The 18,735-nt window shown below is 38.6% G+C and overlaps 2 protein-coding genes across 4 annotated transcripts; one reads left to right on the top strand and one right to left on the bottom strand.

Moving 5' to 3' along the window:
• Window positions 1-1,508: 1,508 nt before the first annotated feature.
• Window positions 1,509-10,449, bottom strand: mgrn1 (mahogunin ring finger 1). 2 transcript variants are annotated; one of them, XM_022739298.1, is made up of 17 exons: window positions 10,119-10,449; window positions 8,766-8,884; window positions 8,506-8,594; window positions 8,247-8,393; window positions 7,535-7,652; window positions 7,240-7,306; window positions 7,075-7,118; window positions 6,920-6,967; window positions 6,204-6,272; window positions 5,948-6,107; window positions 5,704-5,813; window positions 4,837-5,051; window positions 4,319-4,430; window positions 4,162-4,207; window positions 3,957-4,061; window positions 3,682-3,727; window positions 3,314-3,403 (listed from the first exon to the last, which is right to left on the bottom strand). In XM_022739298.1, the coding sequence occupies exons 1-16, from the start codon at window positions 10,204-10,206 to the stop codon at window positions 3,687-3,689; spliced, it is 1,578 nt and encodes a 525-aa protein (XP_022595019.1). In that variant the 5' UTR covers window positions 10,207-10,449; the 3' UTR covers window positions 3,314-3,403; window positions 3,682-3,686. The 2 variants fall into 2 exon arrangements, with proteins under 2 accessions (XP_022595017.1, XP_022595019.1); XM_022739296.1 differs by lacking the exon at window positions 3,682-3,727 and having other exon boundaries at window positions 1,509-3,403; window positions 10,119-10,448.
• Window positions 10,450-10,475: 26 nt separating this feature from the next.
• cdip1 (cell death inducing p53 target 1) lies at window positions 10,476-18,722 on the top strand. Of its 2 annotated transcripts, none has more exons than XM_022739300.1 (6): window positions 10,476-10,559; window positions 14,036-14,082; window positions 15,513-15,662; window positions 16,438-16,596; window positions 16,873-17,149; window positions 18,221-18,722. In XM_022739300.1, exons 3-6 carry the CDS (start codon window positions 15,587-15,589, stop codon window positions 18,330-18,332), a joined length of 624 nt encoding a protein of 207 aa, XP_022595021.1. In that variant the 5' UTR covers window positions 10,476-10,559; window positions 14,036-14,082; window positions 15,513-15,586; the 3' UTR covers window positions 18,333-18,722. The 2 variants fall into 2 exon arrangements, with proteins under 2 accessions (XP_022595021.1, XP_022595020.1); XM_022739299.1 differs by lacking the exon at window positions 10,476-10,559 and adding an exon at window positions 12,751-12,827.
• Window positions 18,723-18,735: the final 13 nt, after the last annotated feature.

Here is an 18,735-nt window from a genome sequence, read left to right as displayed (position 1 = left end):
CTAAATGAGACCAAGCTGTATACAGTAGTAGATTTCTATCTAAAAAAAAACAGCTATTGTAATCAAGAGAAAAATATCAATAAATAAATAAATATCCACTGAATAAATTACAGATGAATCTCTATATACATTTGCAGTTTGTTTTCTTGGTGGAAAAGCAGAATTTTATGTCTCTGAGCTGATCATAATTGTATATAAAGTATGAAGTCATCTTCTACAATGTTTACAAGCATTATGATAGAAACCAACTAACAGCAGAAAACACAAGTAATAAACAAATTTTATTGTCATCTAGTATTAGTCGCTGCAGATTAAAATTGGATGTGGGTTGAAAAATGTGTCTGTGTGCACGTCTGATGTCTGTGTGTGTGTCTGTTAGTATTCATCCACTTGGCTCTGAGTCAGCTCTAGTTAATTTGTTGACAGAGCAGGTTGTACTGTGTTATCCTCCAGCCTTCTGGTAGCAGAGGTGATTTATTCACTCGCAACAAATGAACCAACTCAAACTCAAACATTGAGGGACATTCATTTATCCACAGCATAAAGCTGTATAGTTGAACAAAAAGCATGTTTTTGGAGAGATTTTTTTTGACATACAAGACTAGATAGAGAAATATAAAGTCACAGGTGCGTGAGGCCTTTCAAGTAGAAGATTAACAGAGCGCCTGACTTGATTGTTTTACAGCAGGCCATGGTTCATGTGCTAAATCCAAATAAAAACACAGTTCAACCGAATTTCACAGGACAGATTTGTTGCCTGCTTGTCCAGCAGAGGGCAGCGTTTACCCTGATGGAGGACTCAACCTTATACACAACAACAAGCTGGTTCAAAATACCTGTCTGAGCCTTTGATAGTTTTGGATTTTGCTGTAGTTTTCAATTTGAACTGATGCACGTTCGTAGTTCTAATGTCTGCCATGAAGAGGGGGAAAACTACATTGTCACAGAACAGTTTTAGGATACACATAAATATTTCTATCCGAGTGATAACAGAGCAGATTTGTGTTCTGAGATGTTTTAATATTTTTCTTCATTTCAGAACCATCAGCTTCAGGTGAAGCCTCCAATAATGGCAAAAGAAGGTGATGACTGCAAAAGCAATTTGAATTTGAAAAAAAAAAAAAAATCTCATTGTTTTTATTCATAAAATGATCACATTCTTGTGTGGCCTCAACTGTACTGGGACTTTTTTTTTTAAAAAGATGTAATTGTGCATTTCTTGGCATTACTTTTATTATTCTTCATAACATGGTTTACATGATGTAGTAATACTTTTCTCCCTTTAACTCACAGGCCATTTTATCAACATTTACCACACATTACACCATCCTCTGCCCTGGTTGAGTATTACAGACTGATCGTGGCTTAGGTGAGTCATATTATCTATTGCAATGTCCCTCTGTGAGTACACTTTAAGCCCCAAGTTCAAGTTTAAGCCTAATTCCATTATTTTACCATGTGGGTATTATAACAGAATGTAATTTGCAATAAAATGAGTCAGAAAACAATTGGTAGTTGAAGTACTGAGTCTTTGTTCTTTATTGTTATACACATGCTGCTATACACACGAGGAAAGACAGGTATTGATTTTACAGAGAGCCATGGACCACCTACTGTGGCGTTATCCTGGATACCAGGTCAATAGTGGTCAGAACAAGAACAGGAAGGCACAGTGTCAAGTTGAAATGGCACAGAAGAGGAGGGGGGGGAGACAAAAATAACCACCATACTTAAAAGCCGTGAGAGGTTTAAGCGTCTACGAATTCACATGCAAATGCTAGCCCAATTATTAAAATGCAATGTTTGAATCTATCGCATTGGATGTTTTCCTTTCTAGCCAAACGTACATTAAGAGAATCCACTTGAACCTAAATACTAAGATTAAATGCATAATTGATAAATGGTCATAACATAGTAAATGAACAGCTCGATTTAATATTGCTCAATAACAAGATACATTTTTCCAGTGGCATGAAGTTTGCGATAGAAAAAAAAAAGACTCTGTACATCAGCATCAAAAATCCTGTCTGCGGGCTGAAGACCGTTGTGTGCTGTAGCATTTCGAAGAACACTAATGTCCAATGCAACAAGCAGGCAGCCATATCAATTCAAGGCACATAGATCTATATGCATGGCGCTACACATACAGGACCAAGGTACGTAAAAGACGTTGTAGCCACATAAACACCCCGACCTCTGTTTTTTTTTTTGTTGTTGTTTTTTTTGCAGCTACATTACATAAGCAGACACCGGCACTGCCACAAAAATAAAGACTGTACAGAGATGAGCCACATCTACGACAAGCACCACTTACTGTGCCATACTGAGTCAGTCAGCATACATGTAGCTGGAGCATCTAGGCTTGTTGCAGGCTTTAACCGTCTTTGAGTTCAGCTGTTAGGATGTGAATCTGTAGCTCTTACTGATTATCAAAGTCTTAAATATGTGCATGTTAACTGATTCTAGTCCCATTACTTCAATATCAGGGTTTTTTTTCTATAATGTGCAAGTATACAATTTTGGAAGTTACTACACAGGATTCTAGTACAGTTATATTACATAGATATCACATCATTTGAAATAATAATAATAAAAAAAAAAATAACGGACATGTAGATGTATAAGACTGCAGACAACTTAAACTAATGTCTTCATAAACTCTTGTTATAAGGAATGGATTATAAACCAGTGCAAAAATCACTTCAAATGGACACACAAACACATAAGTAATATGTTTTCAAATTTCTGCTCATAAATGAAAATGCTCAACCTGACTGGAAAAACAAGTTATCAAGTCATTAATGAATTTCACTAATGAATACAATACCTAAACACAAACTGTATTTATGTTTTCTTTTGAATTTAGTGTCAGAAATCCATACAGAGTTAATTTAAAGTGTGCTTAAAAGCACCACCATGACAGGTAGTGAAATATCTCCGGAGTCCACATTACTAGTCCACAACTTTGGCCAAGACAAACAACTGAACATCATCTGACAGTTAATGAATCAATACCTTTTCTTTTTCTTTTTTTTAAAACATCAGTCATAGAGTAAGGTACCAACAGCATCTTTGCATGGGTCAAATTTCTTTTCTAATGTCAGAGGCATTAATGGGATAAACAGAGTCCTCCCTCATCCTGGTGAACTTCCTGTCAGGGCCTTTTGTCGACTCTGATCACAGAAGCAGAAGACTGGGCTGGGGGGGGTAAAAGGAACAGAGGGACTTGGATGATCGTTGTAAAGCATAAATCTGTTCTGATGGAAGGGAAGGAAAAGGCTGAATCTGAGTCAGGGGTTGAGATGCTCATCTTCCATGTGAAGGCTGCTCGTGGGACACAGGAGAGGCTGGCTGGAGCAGTTTGTGCTCTGACTTTTCAGGCTTTCCGTTGACTCGGATGAACCTGGAGACGCAAGACGTGACAGATAAGCAACGCGGCCCAAAGTGAGATTTCCAGTCAGACTTTCAATAAGAACAGAGACACATAAGAAACAGTTCTTATTCTTCATATGATAAGGCCTCGTCTGCATTAAAAACTGGCATATCGTAGCAAATTCGTAGAGCAATACCCGCTGGATAGCTGCGATCGACAACTGTGAATGTATTCATGGAGAACAGGATTCAGTGGGAGCAGTAGAGCTCATACACAGAGAGGCAGAGCAGACAGGAAAGCCTACATACCACAGTTATTCCTCCATACCAATAGAGCAGGAATCAGGACCTAGAGCTGCCCAGAGAGAGGCAGTACGAAGGGATAAGATGACAGGGAACAGGAGAGGAATGTTAGGAAACAGAAAGAAGCACAAGAGCACTCAGGTTAGATGCAAAGCACAGGGAATTACAGCCTTAAAGTATTGGATTAAAGAAGAGAGACATTGGGCTAGAGTACCAGAACAGAGATTTATCAACTGGAAAAGAGTCAGATATTTCTAATTTGTTCCTGACAGATTTCTCACCCGGCAGAGACAGGTCGCCCGGTGGGTCGCTCTCTGTTTTGGTCAAGCTGCTGTGTTCACTGCTGCAGTCCTGCAGGATGTCTCCTCCAGAATGCATCCTGTCCTCTGGATCACCCAGGAGAGTGAGAAGAGCAACAGCGTCAACAGTGTCACTCAAACCCATTATTGACTGTTTGTTTACCCAGTGCCAAGTGAGAAAACTCACCATCATCTGGAGACAGGGACTCTGCCACATCCTCGGTCGCTGTGGCCTGGAACAAGATGAATAAAGATCTTAAAGTTTCTTAACTTTTCCTTTTTTTTCTATGTTTTTGTCTGCAGCAGTTTAATTTAAAATGTATGGCAGTGAAGTGGCGGCTTACGTCTGTGGGGGCGGGGCTGCTGGAGAGCAGCGTGTGTGGCTGAGCATCAGACATCTCGGACAGCTTCTCCTCATCCTCCTCCTGGATGGGAGAGGATGGAGACCTAAGGGTGCTGGGAGTGGGGGACAAGGTAAAACATTAATAAAGACATTAAGATCCAACTAGAACAGGTAACTCAACCAATCACAGGCACCACCATGAACAGATCTTCTCTACATCACTACTTTCAAAATAAATGATGAGGGTAGCCTTCAGAATAAATAAAAAAAAACAACTGGCTTTAGACTAGTAACATGTATAATCATGTCATGACTAAACTGCCTCCTATGGAAGAAAATCTGGAGCAGCCATACTAATAAATATCCTTGTTTGAAGGGGTTAGGATGTAAATCAGATTACAGACGAAGATGAATATAAAGCAGAGTTTTGGACTAATGTAACACCTGTTAACATGCTGTCTAATTTCCTGCCCTAACCCGATTACTAACGGGTATGTTTTTGTGTAAATGTGAGGTTACCTGTCAGGTGACTTGCTGACTTTGCTTTTCTGCAGACTCCCATCACTCAAATGCTCCGGGGAGCTCAGTTGTCTGCTGTCTCCACCCAGACCCCCCGAGAAGTTGATTTCATCATACAGGGGGGCAGATGGGATGGCAGGAGACACAGACCGCAGACCATTCAGAGCCTCTAACAGCGAGATGGGCTCAAAGCCGGGAGGAACCGAGTCTGTGCTCTGCAAAGAGACGTACACAAGGACTGGTGGTGACAATGCACACTGAATGTGGAAAAAAGATTCAACAATGTCATTCAGAGATGGGCTATCATCAGGGTTAGATCTCCAACTCTCAATCTGTGCTGACATACAGTATACATTTACCTAATAACACAGTAATAACAAGGGCCGCACAACATGGAAAAAAATGCCTGATATATAATAAACTGATGCAATGCAGTAACGACTATATAAGCTGTAATCACATAAACATACCAATCTAGGTTTTCATCTTTTGTGGAAGGAGAAGTTAGCTTTTGGTGACTGATGCAACATTTCACACAGATCACTCATCAGCAGCTGCTTCACAGAGCCTCTCATCAAAATCACAGGGGCAAGTTTTAACTCTGAGGCTGCTGCCGTCAGATTATTACATCAAGTATTGACTTGCCCGCAACATAGCATCTTGCAGCTCAATAAAAGCTGGTATAAATCTAGTCAATCTACTTCATTTAACATGCGTGAAACTCAGCAATGCCTTTTTTGCAGAAGTTCTTATTGCAATAAAGATAAAAATGTTATCCAGTCCTAATTCATGCCCAGTTTCCTGTTGATGTTGCTGCACATCACGGCCAGGTTTAGCTGATAAAACACAGATGTGCATGAGACTTACTGAGTGCTCGTCATGGTCCATAGTCTGAGCCAGAACAGGGCTGAAGGACACAGGGGAAAGAGCTCCAGGCTTTTTCCTCACAGCTCTGATCTGCAGGAGGGCTCTAAAGGCTGGGTGGAAGAACCACGTCAAATTAAGCACAATAATAATGTTATTTTACTATGTTTAACATGTGTTTGTTTTAAATGCATAGCTTGAGTTCCTTAAAGAGCAGAACTTTATTAAAATAATGCAACAATCTTACGCAGCCTGCAGATGGGACAGTTGTTGGCCTGGTAACGAAGAGTGTCTGCACAGGAGTTGCACAGACACAGATGTCTGCAGGGCAGGATGAGTGTATCTCGCAGGTCTGACAGACAGACAACACATTCGTTGCTGTTGTCACTGTTTTCATCATCGGAGGGCTAGAAAAAGAAAAATATAATCGTAAGCCGCACAAATAAAACACGACATGTTTAAACCATTGCGATTCAAGTATGAGGTAACACCACCACTCAAACCTTGGTTTCTTGGTTGTTTTTGTTTTCAATCCCATAGATCTCCTGTAAGAGGTAGCTCACACGGTCCACCTGAAAAGATCAAGGAACAGAAATTTCCAAGGGGCTTAGCGAGCAAAAATGTATAACATATTATCTCCAGTCTTGTGTTCATTTTTTATTTTTATTTTAGAGAGGTATGAGAGCAGTGAAACACAAGAAGTGCTACATATATTTCACTGCTGAATGTTATATACAATCTTAAAACTACAACAGTACCTTGAGATTCTTGTAATCTAAGTTTACGTTCGATGTCTACTTAAGAGATCTATGTTATTGCCAGACTCCCAGGGGTCTCGGCACAGATTTTTGTGGCGTGTAGGTCTTTCAAAAGCTGCAGATGGTATGAGGATCAAAACAGAATGCGACTGGAATACTAAAAATAGTTATATTTCATTTAGAGCAATCTGCCTGCGCTGTTTCCAGAATGTCGACCCCACGTCCTTAAACATCCATCTTTCACCTGGCCCACGCTGCATTAACAGCCTGCTGTGCTTCATAAATGACTGACTGCACTGGTATGTGATTAAAAAATCTAAAGCAGAACATTCATGATATATGAGATGAACAGATCAGACCTCAAATTCCAACCTGTGATGAGATACATCCCCCTGTTTATTTCAATAATACGCTGAATAAGAATAATGTCAATACTGAAATAAGAACCTTTATAAACTTACAATTTGTTTCTGCTTCAGAGGTTTGACCGAGAAACTGCCATCAACGTGCTGGAGGTAAAAAAAAAAAAACATAAACATGTTAAAGCTCATATAAAAATTTAGTTTTAGTTTTATCCAGATTAAAATGATCTTCTTTTATATGGATGTGTACTTACTCTTTCAAATGCTGCCAAAAGTACATGAGCATGTCCAAGGCAATCTTGAAAAACAAAACAAAACAAAAAAGTGTCCAGGTTAATAGGAAAGCTGATCCAGTGACTATTTTAGTCTCAGTATAAAACATGTATTGTCATGTTTGTTATGCAACCCTAGTAACCTACCGTCTCCTTCATCAACCACAGCCTGGATAACCATGGGAAACACTCCTCGATCAAGGTCAAAGTTCAGCTTTAAGGGAAAAGATACATTTCAATGAAGTTGCAGTTGTAAACAAGTATGGTGCCTCAGAGTATCCTTGTGTAATAATTCAAATCCTGTGCTGATGCACTGGAAAAAAGTGGGCCATTTAAATGTATATAGGAGATATTTACCAACATAAACCAATATCAAAAACACAATTTATTTTTGTGATGTGTGATCCAGTAATAATCTCCACCAATTGCTGCAGATACTTACATCTTCCTCTTTCCACTCGCTGAAATCTATTTTGAAAGATGGCATGGAGAACTGTTGGCTCACCCCTCGCTTGTAATGCACAGTTTCAGAGACCATTGATGGATCCTTTGGGCTGTACCTAAATACAATATGATATAGAGAAAAATGGTCAGTGTGCAGGAAGATGAACGAGTCCTGACACCATCACTGACTGAGTTTCTAGATAAAATGAAAACAAAGAAAACTGTACAGTACAACAGTAGCAATGTCTGATCATTTTGATCCCAGAAAAAAATGAATCAGTAATTCAGTCTCATCATAAAACAATGACTTCAGTATGAAGTATTTCTTTCATCTTCTTCTGAGTCTTATCTGCAGTATCCATGGTGACTAGTGGTTGCTAAGGACCTGCCGTATCTATTCTAGTCTTTGTGCTCTAATGCTTGAATCTCACTACCCATATAACAGAGTTTAAAAGTCACTGACACAATGTTTTACACTAAAATGAAGCTGCAGTGTCAATTAAATTGATCTGATAAAAATCTTAACAACTAATCATCTCACAGACAGATACTAAGTGCCCTATGTTTAATTCAGACAGGATTCATAAATGGATTTAAATGTGATGTTTAGATTCAATGAATAAAAGACCAGCTAAGTTAATTTTTAAGTAGCTGTTTGTGCTATAATTTCTAAAGCTTGATCAGATTAAATAAATTGATTAAATTCTTACACTGCCATCCCATTGGAGAACTCCTCAAACGCCTGGCAGTAGAGGGTGATGGCCACCCGAGCATCAGCATCAAAGGTGAACTCCACTCCATACTGGACCTTTGGTTTTTCACCATCCTCCACCGGTGTGTCAGAGTCATCTTTATACCTAGGATCAAGAGGTATGACAAGCATTACATCACCATATGAGAAACTCTTTTCCTTAAAACAGTTCTTTACTCTCAGTGATTTGTATCATTATACTGCCTTTCAGTCTTTACCTGACCAAACGCAAAGAGTCCTTTCTAATGTTGACCAGACTCCTCAGGGTTTTCACAGGCTCATGGGGTGCAGGTGTCACATATGGAAACTAGTCAAATAGTAACAGCAATATGAATGATGATGTGATTTGAAATTATCGATATTGTTTGATTAATTACTCGATAAATTTAGAACTACATCATGGTAGTTTTACATCTGTGGAAAATATACAGTACTGAATTTTCAGATCATTAAAACATGTAGAAACATCAGTTTTCACCTGCACTGGCCTATTTCCAAGGAAATTCAGGTCCATGTTTTCTCCAAAAAGGTATCCCTCTGGATGTGGTGTGTCGAATTTCTCTCCCCCCATGAAGAAGTGGCTCGCAAAATAATTCCCTGAGGACAAAAGAAAAAAAAGATGAATAATAAAGGAAGTGTGAACATGAAACTGCTAAATTTCCTTATTATTTTAGGTATTTTTTGGTGCAATTCTTTAAAAAGGAATCTCTCCGTCAGTGTAAACAACAACTCAATTTATATGCAGTTACTTCAAATGGTTTGTGTAAAAATAAAATGGTTTAGCTGTACAATGAAAGTGAAGTGTAATATGAGTCTTTTACACAATGGTTTGTAATTCAGCTGAGAAAATAAGTAAATAAAGGCTGCTAGGTTGAATAAATGGGGTAGGAACATATTACATAGTTACATATTAGGCAACAACACCTGCCCAAAAATTACCCCAACATATAGCTTTAACATGAGCTGTAGCATGAACATTATTCAAATTTATATATGTAAACAAGATTTTTAAGTTTAGTCATTTTAACCATCCAAAAACAAGAATACAGGATTTCCAGTAACTGCGTTATCACTGCATTAATCCTCATAGGTGTGTACCCATATGCAGAGGATTATATGACAAGGCCAGTTAACAATAAAATGTCTGATTGTTTTGGTGGGATTTAACTTGTTGGTCTCACATGGACATACCTGCCCCCACACTGAGTTTACACTATCTGAAGATACCTTAATAACAAAGCAAAAGTGTCACTGAAACGTAAGGCTTATGGCTACAACACAACTATTATAAATTTCTTTGACATAGCATACTAACGGGAAAATGTGCCTTGAAGGTCTTTGTTTTGAAAGCTGAAAAACATATGTTGACGTGTGTGTCGTGTCTCTGGATGTAAGCATCTTTTACCCCTCAGTTCTTGTAGCATCCATTTAAAGTGTTTAAAAAAACATAATCGAAATCTGTACACTTAGTTTTGACGTTGATCGCACGGTGATTCGTTTATTGTGATCATGATGCTGTAAGAACTTAATAATAAACAAACTTGCTTAAAACCAGCAGTGCCCGATATATAGTAAGACTACTGTAAATCTCACAAGATTGCCTGAGTAATGTGACCTATCTGCAGAAAAACAGTCAAATGTATCAAATGTATATGCGTTCACACGCAGTAATTATCTAACTATACAGCTGACGAGAATCAACGTCAAAAATAAAGTAATTAAAACCTGAGGAGGTAGGAAGTGCTCGGTGTCTCAGCGTTTGCTCTTGCTTTAGGAGATCAATGATTATGTGGAATTTGAATTCAGCCAAGAGACACTACCGATCACTCACCAGATTTAGGTGGAAATCGATAGGCCGAGTTGGCCTGGATATCGATATCCTCAACACCAGCGATTCTGCGACTCAGGATGGACCCCATCTTTCCCTGCTGGATCGCCGATGTTAGCTACGGTTAGCTAGCAGCTTGGCAGCTAACGGCGCGACAGCAGCTCCGATTAGCTTTGCCTTCAGTGCACGCTAACGCCAAAACACAGATAACATCAACGAAAAATAAAAGTTTTCGTTAGTTTAACATTTTACGCGTTTAGTTAGTCGGTGACTATGCTGTAAATGCTAACAGGAAATAGAACGCGTCGGGCGACGAGCTGTTGTTTTGGCCGAGCTGTGCTAACGTAGCAGGGAGTCAACCTGATTGGCTGTCTCCAAGCGTTCCAGGAAAGTCAGGGCGTTCGCCCTGTGTCAAGGGACCGCCCGGTGGGAGCACGGAGTAAGGTCAGCGAGGGGAAGGGGTGAAGGGGTCAGAAAGAAACTAAGAGTGAAATATAATTGCAATAGAATGAGAGAATCAAAAGGATATATCAATACAAGTATCGATACATAAAATATATCAATAATGGTATAATCATGTCAGTGCCACTATAAATATTATCTGTATTAAAGAGGTACCACTTAGGTGCCATTTATGGAGGTTTCATAAGGTGTAATTAATGGATTTATTAATTGTAAATGAATCGTTTACTAATGCTTTACATCTCAGTTATATTCCATTGATAACAACAACTCTTGGGTTGCCAGGTTGTGGAAAATCATCCTCCAGTGTAACATAAGTGTTAAAGGCTAATGGTTTCTCACTTTGTAATAAAGCCACCAGAAAAAGGTAGTGAGTCACTTATAAATCTTATTAAATCATTAATAAAGGGTACTACAATAATGAAGTCTGGAGTTACAAAAGGACTTATGACAGATCTATGAAGCATTAGTAGGCCTACTACTTCTTCATAGATATCACAGAAATATTTCACCTAAATGATTTATTAACCAATAACAAACAATAACAACCTATAGCCTAATAATTACTATGATTTTCAAATGTTTTTGATGGTATGGTATTGTGCCTACCTTGATACACTGTATGCTTGACACCAGGAGGTGTAGGTAGTTAACCTGAATCAGAAAAGATGAATATTTAATCCAGTGGTCACAATGAAGAACTGCATTAGGAATATGTACAACTCATAGTATGATTAAGAAGTATGTATGGAAGTATGTATGTTTGCTGCAAACACAATCCCACTTTTTTCTCAGTGAGATGAATGGATGGAATGTTAACAATCTCCCGTTTTAAACAACTTTTTATGTATTTTTCAACCCCTTTTAACTCATTCATACTTTCAGGTAGAAACTCTATTCAAAAGTCAAAGCGTTCAGAAACGTTCCGTCATTTTTGGTTGTATCCAACTTTGACCCATAGTTAGTGACAGTTCAAGATTCATGAATGTTTCTGGTCCTCTCTAGGTTTTTACATTAGTTTTATTGTGGTGGAATGTTTACAGTTAGAGTGAGTGACATCACACAGAGTGGGGAGTAGCTGTTCAACTGTTCTGAAAGATTTCTGTTTCACTCATCCTCACAGCTACAAAGTTTCCAATAACACTAAATACTGCATATCACAGTGGATCTTTGTGTCATTTATGCCCTGGTAAAACAAGCCGCTGCCACTGCCCCAAACAGACAAACAAATGACAACGAGGTAACTGATGACATCCTTTGATGAGAGGACTGATTGCATTTTCATTTTCATTAGACCTGAAAAGAGCGTAGTGACATGTAAATGTAAGTGAAATGAACTGAGGGCAATGTTTACGTATTATATTTGAATAATGTCCACTGTAGAGCAGGTTAAGTATCTGAAAATTAATTATCAACAACTTTTCAATTTTTCATTATAATATGATCATAGAACGCCCACGAGTATGTGAAAATGAAAATGCAAATCGGATTACTGCGTTTTCTTTTTAATTTTCTTTAATTTGCTGAGTTGAGGACCAGCAGAAGAACAGGTGTGCTAACTGGCCAGCTCACACAGGCGAGTGTCAGCTATTGATTTAATGTAGTGTTGCGGTTCCTCACTGTGACCGCTGGAGGGCAGTTAGCATTCATGATAAATAAATTGTCTCCTGTTCTGCCAAAGAATAGACAGGTCTCCGCACTAAATTTTTATCCAAAACTTTTACTGTCAATAAAATAATATCTGATAATGGGGTGTACACAATTATATTAACAGCAGTTGTATTATTAACACTGTGTTTTATTATTAACAGTAGTGTTGCATTTCCTCGCGGGGGGCGAGGGGTGGGGGTACTCGATTCTAAATACAGTCAGGTCGACTGTGACAATTTAAGGCGTAAAGAGCATAAAGAACAGTTCATGATCATTTTGTTGCTATTGTTGTTTTTTTTAAATTATGTGTTTATTTAAAAGATAGTGTACAACTTAAATCATAAGAAAATACGTGCATTGATTTAAATGAAAGAATGTAACGTGTGGTTTCTTATAAAAGCACTGGTATTACATCCCTGCTCTTATGTATGTTCATTTTTTTGAACACATTTGTCACCTTTTTATTGGAGTAATTTTTGTGTCTGTGTTAATGATAATTACTGACGTGAGGAGTTAATCCGTCTCAGCGGATATTGGAGCTGCTAACGTCAAACAAACTTCAGTTACACCGCGGGCAGGCTGCGTTTTTCCCATAACCAGGTAATGTGACTTTCACTACACTGACAACTGCAACGTGACAGTCGTGAGCAAAAACAATGTTTCACGATGTTCCAGACAATTAGTCCGTTAATGTGAAAGTTTCTGGCTTTATCTGTAGTCTGTTATTTCTGTGCTTAGATTGGCGACGCTAGCTCGCTAGCTAGCTAGCTAACAACTGTTAGCAAACATGCTTTGCTTTGCTTTAGCTGAACAAACACATCCTTGTCTGTCAAGTTACCTTACCAGCTAAGTACAAATTAACATTCGCTTTCAGTGGCTCCTAAATCTATTACAAGAGCTAGATGAGAGAAATTATCGTCCACCTGTCAGTAAACTGACCCTGGTAACGTTAACATCACGTCGCGTTATCTCATTTAGCTAGCGTGTCGGTAAACGTTAATATGAGTAATAATAATAATGTTAAATACCTGTACTAGATATGCACCCTAGTTTAAATTAACATAAATGCTGGCTTCCGTTAGCCTCCATTACGCAACTAAGTTATTCATGGTTAGTTGTGCAAGTAGTTTTGAGCTGGATTATCTGGGAAAGGATTAAAAAAAAAAAACATCAGCTAGCTTTAGCGAGGTAGCTGCTTAGCTGAGAAGCGTTAGCATGAATGTAGGAGCAATGCCTCCCAGCAAACTTTGAGTGTTTTTTTTAACAGCCACACACAGTAAATCTTGTTATTGTGATGATGTTTCACACTTGTTTTTAAGTCAGTCTGCTGCGTTATTTACGTGAGCTCAGAGGGCAGTTCTGGTGAGGATAAAGCACGGAGTTTGAGTTTTGATTTTGGGCTGCACGTTAGCCACTAAAGTAACATCGTTAAAAATAATACTGTCGAAATTTCACAGAATGACATCCAGTAGGGTGTTAGAAACTCTTTCCTCTGTATAGTCAATTCTGTCCATTGTTATTACGTCCTCCAAGGAAATTTTCTTTTCACCTGTGTCTGTTTGTTGGTTTGTTTGTCAGCAGGATTACGCAAAAAGTTCTGAGCCGATGTGCACTGAATTTGGTGGATGTCAGGGCATGGGTTGGGGAAGAACCCACTAGATTTTGGGCAGATCCAGATCAGTTACTATGAATTTGAATTTTTTTCTCTGATGTCTGGTTTATGTTGTGTGTTTATGCTGCCTTGGCGGGGGTCTGAGCTTTCAGAGTACCCTTCTAGTTTCAGTGTTTTTTTTCCAATCATATTACAGGTTGCCAGATTCCTAAGGTGGAATCTTTCTCTTCCGGGTAGTACCAGGTAAACACTTGTTTTCTTGTCAACCAGTTATTTAGGATGCACCCACAGTTAAACATATTACTGTACATATTATGTGTAATTGCTGGGCAGTAATCCCACACTATACTATATATAGCTCCTGAAATAACCACAGAAAAACAACAACATGTTTGTGACACAATGAATGACTCAATGAAATTCGGCACAGTGTTGTAAATGTAGTATTTATATTAGTACTGTTGTAGGTTGGGCACAGGTCTTCTGTTATTGCACCTTTGTTTACAGTATACACATAATCTCAGTATGTATAGATTCATTTAGAAATGTAACACCCTACACCATCATGCATCTCTCACATTTTGTAAAATGTTTTTGCCTTCCTTTGTCTGACTCACCAGATAGAAACTTACAGAGCCTCAACTTGTGATATAACGGTTGCTTTCGCCGACAATTTTTTGAGCGATGGGACAAGTAGTTACACAGTGCTCTTAACCATGTTCAACTTTCCCTGCAGCTCTCTACAGTCATTTCATCATAGCAAAATAATAGTTTAAATGTGACTGTAAAATCCCCCCCCATTTGCCCTGTTTTTATTCTCTCTTAGACATTTGTTGAACACTGCATTTCAGCCAAGGCATGCATTATTTAGCCAAAGAGAAAACCATGCTTCCTGTTGAAAGTGAAGCCCTGAGACAGGAGGACAGAGGAGCTCTCACTTGTGGTGTTGTTGTTGTTGTTGTTCTATTTGTGTTTTCTTTTCATTCAGGCCTCCAGAGTTGTTTTTAATCCTAAAGATGATTTTGTTAATACCTTCTTTACTGTACTGATGATTACCAGGGTACTCTTTCATTACTCTTTAGTGTCATCTTTGTTAATTGATTGAACTTGCAACATCCTATCTCATGACCAGGTGTTATAAAATTCATAGTTTCCACACAAAATTAATGTTTTCACATCAATGAAATCAATCACACAAAAATCATTGTTTGATTTTACTTAAAAAGCTAATTTATGACTTCCTTAATAACTTCATTTTGGATCTTTCATACAAATAGCTTAATCTATAATTGAACATATTCATTTTAATTGATGTCATTGTCTGTTTTTTGTCTTTCAATTTGTAAATTATTTTATATCTTTGTTTTGAAAAGCTCTATAAAAATAAAGGTTGAATTGTTTTTATGATTACTAATAAGCATCAGTAAGCTTCAATAAACCAGGGCAACAAAAGAACATTAACACCATCAATCAGTGAAAATGCCTCTACATTTTGCTTGTTCTTAAACTTGGTTCATGTGCCAACTGACATCAGCAGTTACACCATGTACCTCATTAGCCTCTCTGACTGTTGTTGGAACAATTTATGACGCAGGAGAAGCTTGTGTCAGAGAGTAATGAGCTATGGGACTTAAACGGTATATTTTAATTATTTATTTATTTTACTCTCACAGAGTGAAAGTCCACAGGAGAGTTGTGAGAGGAACTCCGTGTCCATCCCCTCTCCCTGTCCAGACATCCGGCCAGTATGTCCAGTGATCCTCCTCCTCCGTACCCCGGAGGTCCCAGTGCCCCGCTCATTGAGGAGAAGAATGGACAACCTGGTAATAAAACCAAACATTCAGAATTGTGATGAATGTTAAAAAGCACCCAGATACAGTATTTGTGCTGACTTAATTTCTTCTTTCAATGTGAAATCAATAGATAGTACAGTACAGTACAGTACAGTACAGTAGTTCTTTGTTTAGTTTGAAAGAAATATGGTTTGCTATATTATAATTTTGAATAATCCAGTGTTGCAAGTTAGTATTTTATCTTTGGATTAAATTTACATCTCCATACTCTGTGAAATTCACGTTTCAAATATCAGTTCTGACGACAAATTAATTTTGCAATTTGTCAGTTTTGCTTCATCAAATCAAAAATTGATCACTTCAAGAATATGCCTCTAGACACTCAATTTAATCATTGTAGCTTGAGTAAACTGTCATTATGGAGACTTAAGAATAGTCGCAGTGTTAGTTAAAAAGTGCCCTTGACTAATCACAGAACCCTGAACTCGAACACGCTGTTCAAACAGTGCAAAATGAGTAGTAGTTGGAGTTTGGTTTCATGTTAATTTGAGACTGAAATCTTAACCTAAGTTCAGACACACAGGACAGCAGTGATCTTTGTTAATGGCTCTGATGACATTAATGTAACATGTGTAGGTATCATAAAGTATATATTGAAGGTGGCCCTTACATTTCAATGTATCATGGTTGCAATTGTATATTATCTACTCAGAAGTAAGATTGAATAATGTAGTGTGAATTCTTTCTATTTGATGACTCTGTCTTCAATTATATGTTTTTCTTTTTTCTGTGTGTTATTTTGCAGAAACAGTTCCTATAAGAACTGGTCCTCCACAGGGACAGCCCTTGCCTCCAGACTACGGTCCCCCACCTTACGAGGCCTCACAGCCAGGCTTCCTTCCCCCACATGTCCCTGGAGAAGGGCCCATGCCAATGCCTATGCCAATGCCAATGCCACCTCAAGGTACAGCAGACAGTCAGCATATATAAATCAACACGTAAAGCATCAAAACAAGCTGACAAAATTATTGCTACATGTAAAGTTGTCAGGGGTTAATGTGTTAGCTAATAGCTAGCCTTCTGATGAATGTAAATCAATGCTTTTTTTTTCACCTTTTTAACCTTTTTATTTGTAAGGTAACTCCTATGAGTACAGTTGTGTATATACTCGCAGTATATACTTCAATTCATAAAAAAACACATGACATTTAAGTTTGTAAAATTATTTTCATTCTGACAGGTGGCCCCTACCCACCGCCGCCAGGTCACTTTCCTCATCCGATGCCAGGACAGATGGGCCCTGGTCCCAGTCACTTTGTCCACATGGGAGGACACACAGCGACCGTCCTGGCTCCTCCAGGGGCAGCCACCACTGTGACCGTACTGCAGGGGGAAATGTTCCAGACATCACCAGTGCAGACTGTGTGTCCGCACTGTCAGCAGGCAATCATCACCCGCATCTCCCACGATGTCGGCCTCATGAACACACTCTTCTGCCTCTTCTGCTTCTTTGTAGGGTAAGTGGATCACATTTCAGAAGACAAGCAGGAAAGAGGTTTGATAGCCGATTGATTAAGGTAATCTAAAACATGTTTGTGGTGAGTTTTGTAGCATTTTGAAATACTTTAGTTGGCCTCAAACCCTATACACACACACACACACACACACACACACACACACACACACACACACACCCACACACACACACACACACAAAAGACTAAAGGGAGTAACACCTAAGAGTGAAAGCAGCTCTCAAGTACACAGGGCTCATTTTAACTGGGTGGAAGAATTGAGAATTTCCAAGCTGGGCTCTCGCATGTACAAAGCATCACAGAAATATCTAACAGAGCTATAACCATGTCTTTTATGTCTTGTTTGATCAGTCATTTGTCCATTGCCTGGATGGTGACCTCTTGGCACAAGCTGTAATGTTGAGCCGTTGTCTTCTAACATTTAAATCTAAATGAATGAAAAAAGCAAGCACTTATCTCAAAGTATTAAATTGTGACTCAAACTCATGATCATGCCCTTTCACTGTCTGTTAGTTAACACAAAAGCCTGTTCTCAGCAACCGGCTTATATGCAAAGCAAGTGCAGCTGTTTATGGTGCGACACATGCAAATGAAAAGAGACTGACACATGCAAATGAAAAGACAAAATATTCTGTGAATATGCTGACATTTGGAGTTAGAAGAGCGTAGCCAACTCATTCTTATTTCAGTCAACATTATCTGTTGTATATGATGTACTGGCATATTTTGCATACAGAGCTGTCGGTGGCCTATATTCCAGTAAGACATCTAGACTTGCACATCCTCACTTCATTCAGATCAGGGTAAACATGGAGTCATCACCTGTCCCTATGTACATAGGGAATATACTCACTTTAACAATGTCACTAAGCTGCTGTTGTGCTGACAGTGTTTTTATCTCTAGATGTTGTCGTGTGCAATCAAAATAATGTTTTTTCTTCCACTGGAACACACACTTTTTACTTCGTGCTGAATGTATAAAACCATGCTCAGATGTTTGAATTTATAATAATATAAAATCTAATATTTTGTCTGTCTGTTCCTCATTTTCAGGTGTGATCTAGGCTGCTGCTTGATCCCCTGCCTGATTGATGACCTCAAGGATGTGACACACACCTGCCCTTACTGTAAGGGATACATTTACACATACAAGCGTATATGCTAACCACCGACAGCTGTATGCTACAGAGACATGTACAAGCACACACATAAACTCACAGCTCCTCCTGCTGGTAGTGACAAGCTCTTTTTTCTCCCCCCATTTTTGCAAAGTGTTGTGTAGCCCTCTTAAATTGTAAGTGCAGTTTTCTCATGAGTTCACCGAATATTTACTGTATATATCTTTCGGCATAGTTCTTTCATGTATAAACATGCATTTAAAATTTACAAATGTCTCACTGAACTACAGAGGATGTCGGGCACAAAAACATTCACAGAGGTTGATAGGCAGCAGATATACAGGTGCATCTGATCCTATATGGAAACCAGGAAAAAAAGGCTTGTGATGTTATGCATGTAAATGGGGAAATGGGGAAAAAAAAAAAAAAAAGATTGACAGATGGCCTCAC

The sequence above is a fragment of the Seriola dumerili genome, unplaced genomic scaffold, assembly GCF_002260705.1.
Source record: "Seriola dumerili isolate Sdu_G_001 unplaced genomic scaffold, Sdu_1.0 BDQW01000044.1, whole genome shotgun sequence".
In the NCBI taxonomy this organism is placed as follows: Eukaryota; Metazoa; Chordata; class Actinopteri; order Carangiformes; family Carangidae; genus Seriola; species Seriola dumerili.
This window is presented reverse-complemented; position numbering and strand designations above follow the sequence as displayed.

Bases quoted from the DNA above. Each gene is read 5' to 3' on its own strand.
- mgrn1 (XM_022739296.1), bottom strand. From the start codon at position 10,206: ATGGGGTCCATCCTGAGTCGCAGAATCGCTGGTGTTGAGGATATCGAT. The intron at 8,595-8,765 runs GTGAAAACTGAT...CTATTTGACTAG, and splicing joins TTGGAAATAGGCCAGTGCAG to TTTCCATATGTGACACCTGC. The intron at 7,307-7,534 runs GTAAGTATCTGC...TTTCCCTTAAAG, and splicing joins GCGAGTGGAAAGAGGAAGAT to CTGAACTTTGACCTTGATCG.
- cdip1 (XM_022739300.1), top strand. From the start codon at position 15,587: ATGTCCAGTGATCCTCCTCCTCCGTACCCCGGAGGTCCCAGTGCCCCG. The intron at 15,663-16,437 runs GTAATAAAACCA...GTTATTTTGCAG, and splicing joins GGAGAAGAATGGACAACCTG to AAACAGTTCCTATAAGAACT. The intron at 16,597-16,872 runs GTACAGCAGACA...TCATTCTGACAG, and splicing joins AATGCCAATGCCACCTCAAG to GTGGCCCCTACCCACCGCCG.